The 8,127-nt window shown below is 36.1% G+C and overlaps 1 protein-coding gene and 1 long non-coding RNA gene across 6 annotated transcripts in view; one reads left to right on the plus strand and one right to left on the minus strand.

The window, feature by feature from the left end:
• Window positions 1–1,505: 1,505 nt before the first annotated feature.
• Window positions 1,506–4,101, minus strand: LOC107703891 (uncharacterized). 4 transcript variants are annotated; one of them, XR_001635879.1, is made up of 6 exons: window positions 3,647–4,101; window positions 3,486–3,548; window positions 3,049–3,156; window positions 2,838–2,968; window positions 2,488–2,595; window positions 1,506–2,402 (listed from the first exon to the last, which is right to left on the minus strand). It is a non-coding gene; the product is annotated as an uncharacterized LOC107703891 (long non-coding RNA). The 4 variants fall into 4 exon arrangements; XR_001635876.1 differs by having other exon boundaries at window positions 1,507–2,402; window positions 3,049–3,219; window positions 3,647–4,100; XR_001635878.1 differs by having other exon boundaries at window positions 1,508–2,402; window positions 3,049–3,191; window positions 3,647–4,100.
• A 776-nt stretch (window positions 4,102–4,877) lies between these two features.
• Window positions 4,878–8,127, plus strand: part of LOC107703893 (heme oxygenase-like) — a 4,948-nt gene continuing 1,698 nt past the window's right edge. Inside the window, exons 1-4 of one of the 2 annotated variants that reach the window (XM_016506698.1) lie at window positions 4,878–4,892; window positions 5,710–5,841; window positions 5,922–5,964; window positions 6,233–6,344. In XM_016506698.1, coding sequence (XP_016362184.1) covers window positions 5,924–5,964; window positions 6,233–6,344 — 153 coding nt within the window. In that variant the 5' untranslated portion in view covers window positions 4,878–4,892; window positions 5,710–5,841; window positions 5,922–5,923. Of the gene's footprint in view, window positions 4,893–5,591; window positions 5,842–5,921; window positions 5,965–6,232; window positions 6,345–8,127 lie in introns of those variants that run through there. The other variant, XM_016506697.1, reaches the window with a different exon arrangement.

An 8,127-nucleotide genomic window follows, 5' to 3' on the forward strand; every position in this document is an offset into this window, starting at 1 on the left:
ATATATATATATGTTGTGTGTGTGTGTGTGTGTGTGTGTTCTTCTGTGATGCATGTAGATTTCCCTCCTGGACATTGTTTGTAGACTAATTAAAGAAAATAATTTTAAAAAAAAATTTAATTTAAATAAAATGTTAATTTTCTTTTTATATAAAGTATTATTTTTTATTTAAATATTCTTTATTTAATCTTTTTTTTGTTGCAAAAAATGTGTATTTTTAATTACATGAAAAAATAAATGACTTTGTAGTCATTGTAGTCTTTTCTCAGTAAATAACGGTGTGCATAGGCCTATTTCACAATATGGCGACCGAGATCGGAAGTAGGGTAGCGGTACTTCCGGCCGCGCACCACTACGATCGCCATTCATAATCATAATGGACTGCGAGCAACTTGTTTTCTCCCAGTCGATAAATTATCTGCCAAAAGTCAGAATAGCAGATGTTGTCCGTTTTGTTTACAATTTGCAGGGAGATGTGAAAAGATCCAAATTGCACAAAGGCTACAAATTCTTTTTTGAGCAATTTATTGTTGATTATCAGGGTATGAATAATGAGCCAGTTGCCATGACACTGCTTTTTTTAACTGATTACTTTTATGGTTTTATGGATGATTTTCAAAGCGGTTAAATAAAAACTCATTTATTGTTAACTGTGTGGGTTTGAACACTTCAGTCTCAAATATTATTGCAGGGAAAGTGGTAATTATAGGGTCAGATGTTATATAGGTCGTTAAGAAAGCATGAGGAACCACATCAGCTCGAGGTAACTTAAATACATACAGGATTTAGTTCATGTTGAATAGTACCTTTTTGATAACAAATTGGTTTTCAATGTAGCCTATTAGTTATCTCACAGTCCATAGCAACAGTAACTGAATAATCTAGTAAGGAAGCACCTTCGGCAGTTAGGATTAAAACAAAAGAGAATGGGATTCAACATGCTTTTCTGCGCTTAATGACATTATTTATGTAGTAATGGTCATTTTAACCTCTGAGCAGTGTTCAGGGTATTTCAGGACCTCAAATGACATTTGCTTGAATAAAAAAAAATTAAAAAAGTGTTCCCCTCATCTAAATGACATGACACTTGATGACTTTTTTTACACTTGCTACACACACAAAAAAGAAAAACAGAAATTGGAATGTCTGATTGTACATTATTGTAATAGTCACTCAGGATGTTCATCTAGTCAGTGTCTTTAGTTTAAATGCCACGTTATTTTAATTTTAAAGGTGTTTTCCAGTAGATGACAGTAATCTTTCACTAAACTATGGAAGACATTTTTCATATCACCATGAATGAAACCAAGAAATTTAGATATTCTTTAAAATCAACTCTACATATTTATTTTGTATAAACATGTAATACTTTTTTGTTTTTAAAAAATTGAGGCAAAAAAAAAAAAAGTTTAAACAAAAATACCATACCAACTGTATAGTAAAAACATTAAAGTGAGTGATATTACAATTCATGATTGTTATAAAATCATATTTTACTAAACAGCCACAGTGTACACTCTGAACAGCTCACAATGGTTAAATAAAGATGTGAAATATATATGTCTTTCTATCACTTTCTTCAGATTACACTTGAAGCCAACACTCCACTTCAAGTGGCAGCATATACAATGCTCTTGTGCTGCTGGAAGAAGTTTGTGCAACCATCTGGTTACTTTACCAGACAGCACATTTTAGTACAATTGGAACCAAAAATGTTCCAGCTGCCCTTGCATGCACAAGCAAACAGCAGGCCTGGCATAGGCTCCGAACCCAGGTAAATATAAATAAATAAAGACAGAAACCTCATTCGTCAGTTTTTAACAATTTTAATTTGCCAACCATTAACAAATAAAATTAATTTAAAATGCATAATGTGCAAATCAGAGTGCAATCTAGTGCAAGATATACATGTTTTGTCAGTGCATCACTCCCAAACCAGTCGATGAGCTTGTGGTGCGCAAACCGAAAGCCTCTGGTAGGAGCTCTGTGCAGTCTACTCTGTACAAAGCATATGGAGGCGATATCCAAATACTAATAAAACACATTTTCACATTAGGTAACAATTAAAACACTGAGGCATGAACTTTTTTTAGAACCTTTACCTGACAATGATGTCATTGCTGGAGCAGCATCCCTCATTTCCCGTTGTCCACAACCACTGATAGCGAAGATAGTTGATGGAATGTCTGCTCTAACCATGGTGTCTTCTAAATTTGGAGAGGTCCCAAAAGGATCACTGCTGTCATACCAGTGTCCAGCTGTGCTGTCAAAGGATGTACTTACAAATCCAAATGCTCCACAATTCCCCCCATTACCTGTCCCACAATACAAGCTTCCACCATATAATTTCGTCGCTGGCAGCTGCGCTGAACTCCTGCATATGCAGAGTCTGGAGGTGACATCTGAAATGACAGGGATCATTGAGGAGGGAACACGTGATCAATCAAAAAGCCCACTATGGGTTAGAATGCATTGCCCTTGACTTACAGCAAGCAAGTTCTATGAAGCAGCTCATGTGAGGTCCGAATCCACTGCAATGACACGGGCTGGCCGGATCATTAAAGGTGCCCCCCACACCAAAGCAATGCATCGTTTCTGCAAAGATATTTAACAAGTGATTTGTTTAACATTTACATCATGTTGACAACTGTGTGCTGCACTTGGAATATAATTTCTTTAACTAGAGGGTTAATAAAGAAAAAGTTACTTGAATCATGTTGTAGTTACATTTTCAAGTTGACTAGTTAAAAATTGTAAAAAAAATCGAGAATCGGTCAAATGTCCTGAAAAAATCGATTTTTCAATTTTTTGACAAATCGCTCAGCCCTAGCTGAGACCTTTGATGTTAATGTTCTTCCATCTGGTCTCATCATCCACCCAGATGCTCCACACCTTAGTGCAAGTCCAGATGGCAAAGTGGTGCACCCAAATGAAGAACCTTCCTATGGCCTGGTAGAAGTTAAGTGCCCTGATGTGAAAGACATTGGAGAGGCATCACACATTGAATTTGTTGGGGGCCAAGCAAAACTAAGAAAAACACACACCTACCATTGGCAAGTCCAAGGTCAGCTGATGGTTACTGGCTTAGCTTGGTGTGATCTGGTGACAAATACAAGGGGTGACTTCAATGTAGATAGGGTGTGTAGAGACGATGAGCTGATCAAAGAGATCAAGGCTAAAGTTGATGAATTCTACTTTAGCACATACATTGATGTTTTGCTAGGAAGAAAATAGGCAAAACATCTTTTTACGTTCAACAGAACAAATTCGAAACAACTTGAGTGTGAGTAAATGACACATTTCATTTTTGGGTGAACTACCCCTATAAGTCATGCTTCAATCAATTGCATTAAAAGTAAATAATGTTCCTGTAGACTGCGTGATTTTTTTTATAACTTGTAACCATTTGATTTAGATGAAGCTTTATGATAGGTCTTACTCAGATCTTTATTTCCAAATATTGAAAATATATTGTTGTAACATACCTATCTTAAACTGGAAAGATGACATGTCAGGAGGGGTTGATGTGTTCAGAATCTGAGAGGATACTGCAGATCACAAGTAAAGAGTTAGATTTTTATTAAAATTGTATGTTTTTATTTATTTATTTTAATTTAGTTATTGTATTAGTTAACGCTACACTCACCCGGGGCTGGACGGCTGTTGTAATCATGCACCAGCACTCTCCATTTCGACATCTACTGCTTTCTCTGCACCACGAACACCTCCTTTTGATGTCCGAGTCTAGCGTGATTTAACTTCTCCCCAACTGTTCCACGCAAACCTGGAAGGCACAGCCTTACGACCGGACTCTGGATGGACACGGACCTCATCTTCCGTGAAGTGCTTAACAGTTAGCACAAAAGTGCTAGTTTTCCTCACAGTAAATGCCGCCCCATCTTTTCTCCGTATGGCCCAAATCCAACGCTTTCTTACATTTTCGTCGATGGGAAAACTATGAAATGATAAGTAAGGTTGCTTTTTCTTTGAATTAGAACACAAAGGTACACTACACGACTGATTACTTTTGGACTCCGCCATTGTTCGGCTAGCGCTTTCACCGGAAAATATTTGTCCCTACTTCCGGTTTGCTTACGTCACGTTGTGAAATAGGCCTATTGTCATGGTTTTGAGGGTTTAAGGTAGTGAGAACTTCACGCGTCACGTGTGCCTTGATAACCAATCACATTATAGCCTGGACGTCATTGAATTTCAGTCAGAGTTGTGCGACACTCAATCGCCGTTTACGGATACCGTAGGAATATCAGAGACTCTGTGAATAAGAAAGCTGTAAGAACTTAGAAAAAAGTTTGTGAACTTTACAATATATTTATTTGATTTTATATATACGTACAAGTGTATGTATGTATGTATATCTTGTATTTTTGTTTTGAAGTTTTATACTTTCCTCCCCCTGGCAATTGTTTTTTTGTTTGTTGTAATTTGTTCTTCTATCTTTTTCTTTTCTTATTTTAATGTTGTTTTATTGTGTGTTATTGTTCCTTGAATAAAAAAAAAAAAAATAAAAAAAAAAGGATACCGTAGGAATGAATGAGAAGTGCCGTAAGCTGTTTCGCACCTGTCGCAAAAAGTCAGTGACTTCTCTTATAAAACGACATTTTTTTCGATGTAAACTCTAAAAATAGTTCAATCCAAAACTACTGCTTAGTGTAAAACATGTTAAAGATTAGCCGATAGGCTGTCAATTCATTAAATGACAAGTTGTTTCCTCAAAAAAGCTGTTTATTCTGCGCAGTGAAGCCTCTAATCTATTGACATCCATTCAAACAAAACGGCCTCAGGTCTCCTTCCCTGCATACCGCCAAAGCGGAAGCGTTTGCCATTACGCTTTTTTTGGCTAAAGGTTGCAGGCTTGCCTTCCAGTGGCTTTGGTAATGCTTCACAGTCTGCTGTGTCATGTTTAGAAACACCAATAGGGAAACGGCACAGTCATGAAATCATAGTTCATATTTAGATTCTCACAACACAGGAACATTTTTACATTTTTCTGTGCATCTCTTGTTGAATTATTAGACTGGAAAAGAAGCCTGGTTGTTACCTCACAAGTAGTAATTCATAAAATATATCCTTTTATATCTTTATATAGGTAAGCACCTTGATTCTTGATTCAAAAGCAAAAATTCTCTAATTCGCAGCCTCCTTTCTCACATAAATTAATTGAAATTGAAGCATTCCTTAAATCTTAGGTTGATTAAAAACAAGAAAAGAAATATATATATATATATATTTCTTACATATTATGATTGTTTTGGTAATACCACAGATGCATAAGGTTTCCCTCTGTGTGTGTTTATTATTATTATCATCTTATTTTATTCATTTATTTTGTAGGTGAAACTTTAAAAGGTGTTACTTAGTTTATCCTGTAGAGGTTCTATATGTTCTGCCTTTTATGGATGTTTAATGTTTTATGCATAATAATAATAATAAACAGAAACATTTTTATCTTTATAAGACTTAATACATTTAAAATATATACTTATATAAACACTTTAACCCTATAAACAAACGGATTCAAACAACTTGTTATGCTGCCTGGTCACACTGTGGGTTTGTTTAAGCTCATGTGACTCGCATTGCTCTGTCATGAGAGACTGCTGAGATTTCTGAGTCGAGAAAACGTCCAGTCATGGTTAGTATAAGCATGTGGTACTACCTCAACATTTTCACTTCCCTTCTGGAATCCAGTGACTCAGATGGGAAGGAGAACGTATAAAAATGAAGTGAGGCGGTCAGGGAAGTCAAAGCCACAGTGAGCGCTGGGAACACAAGACAGGACTGATCTACAGCCAGACACACAGCAGGACAGCTGCAGCACAAGTAGGAACATGACAAAACTTCATTTATTAATCTGTTACAGGGCACAAAGGTGATTTGATAACAAATATCTGTTGTTTTAGGGATGGAGTCCATGAAAAGCAAACCAAGAGAAGCCACTGGCAGGTAAAATGCTTTGTATTGTCATTAATTTCATAGTGATTACGAATGCATTTCAAGCCTGAAGTAAATCATATCAAAAATACGAAGCACTCATGTGTAGCAATGGCAGATGTATGGATGTTGCAGTGCTAGATATAGGCTCAGACAGTGAGTCAGTGATTCATAAAAGCTTCAGTATTAAGAAGCTTATCTATTTAGTGAACTACTTGTGAGGGATTGTGGCATTATAAAAAAAAATATGATTAAATTTAATTAAATTAATTTTCTCCAGTGATCTGTCTGAGCAGATAAAAGCAGCCACCAAAGACAGTCACGTTCGAGCTGAGAACACACAACTGATGCTCAACTACCAGAAAGGACAGATCACGCAAACACAGTACAAGGTAAAACTACAGAAAATCAATCAAGTTAATTAGATTAACTATTATATATGAAGCAATAACGGGAATGTTTAAGAAATGTTTTTAGAACATTTAAATATGAACAAACAAAAGGTTCCAAAAATGATCATGAAAGTACTAACATGGCAGTACTATGGTTTTAAATTCATTTAAAATGTAAAATTTAAATATGCCATGGTAAAACATTGTATGCAAATACCTTAGAGTAGAGCCCTGCATTCCAGCCCGGGTCCGACGGGCCCCGACTTTTTTACGCCCCTCGGGCCGGGCTTCAGGCCAGTTTTCAGGTCATAGTTCAGACGCGGGCCGGGCCTCGGGCCTGTTTTAGGCTTCTCCTTATTTTTTATATTTTAGATATCCATCAATTAGTGATGCAAAAAATTGCCGCGCTGGTGGAAACAACACGAGACCGTGCTAGCAACTCGACAGTGTTTAGTGTCCTGCCAGCAGCAGTATGGTGCAACTGAACAGTTCTGCGTTCAAATGCATGCAATAGGCTGAAGTTTGCCGTAAAGCACCGGCAAAAATAATTACCATAAATGTGACAGGGAGAAATAGTAAGGAGATATTGGAGTTATTTACTAATAAACTAGTGTTTTCTGAGTCGGTGGCAAGGACGAAGTTGCCGATCCTGACTCGCCATCTCCTCAGACGCGCCTTTAGAGAGAAGTGCATCTTTACGGATTATGATTATAATGAAAGAGTTTTTGTTTTTGATTTGTTTTATTTCATTAAGTAGTTATTTAAAGCTTTCTATAGATATATTTATCATGTCTGTGAGGCATGTATTCCCTGAGTTTCGGTTCATTTTTGTGAAGTGCTCCTGTTCAAAACCGAGACTGCAGAAAGCGCATCGTGTTTGATTTCTTTATTTTATAAAAGCACAACGTTTTGATGATATTGTGAATACACACAAATAAAAGTAGACCCTTTACAGTTACGAATTATGTATTACTCTTACCTTTATGAGCAAAAATGACGGCGTATCCACTGAAAAAAAACGCAAGTGATCGCGCTGGTGTCTCTATGTCCTGCAAAGCGCGTTTTAGCTTGCACTCTCCGCACAAACGATTGGATACAGTGCACATTTATCTAGGTTTAAAATGTAAACATTGTTATAATTTTAGGCAATGATTTGAGAAGGCTAAATTGATCAAACATAGGCTATGATCAGCTCACGGTCTGCCGCTGGCCGCTACTTTAAAAAACAAAAACTTATATTTAGCAAGCAAAAAATGCTCCAAACGTTTTTTTTAAATTAACTTCATAAAAAAACGAAACGAAATATAATCACTTTGTTAGAGCAAGGTCCTACATAAGTACCATGGTAATATAGTAACAAATATAGTAATCATTCAGTGCTATGGTATATATCGAAGTACCATAGTAATACAATCTAAGGGCTGATAACTGATTATTTTATTTGATTATTCAATTTACTGGATAAAAATATCCGCATTTTATTTCCTATAACTTATTGAGGGGAAAACATATTTTGTACCATTGCTGATTATTATTTCTATTTATTTATTTTTTTGAGTTTCTTCTGTTTAACAAAATACATTTGGAATCATTTTGGTAGCCAAACGGTTTCGGGTAGCCATTGACTTTTATTTTTATACTATGGAAGGTAAAGGCTACCAGCAACTGTTTGGTTACCAACATTCTTCAAAATATCTTCTTTTGTGTTCAACAGAAGAAACTCATACAGATTTGGAACAACTTAAGTAAAGTTGTGCGAGAAAATTATGCCAGTGTTTCCTTT

Source organism: Sinocyclocheilus anshuiensis, unplaced genomic scaffold (genome assembly GCF_001515605.1).
Source record: "Sinocyclocheilus anshuiensis isolate Anshui unplaced genomic scaffold, SAMN03320099.WGS_v1.1 scaffold1159, whole genome shotgun sequence".
NCBI lineage: Eukaryota > Metazoa > Chordata > Actinopteri > Cypriniformes > Cyprinidae > Sinocyclocheilus > Sinocyclocheilus anshuiensis.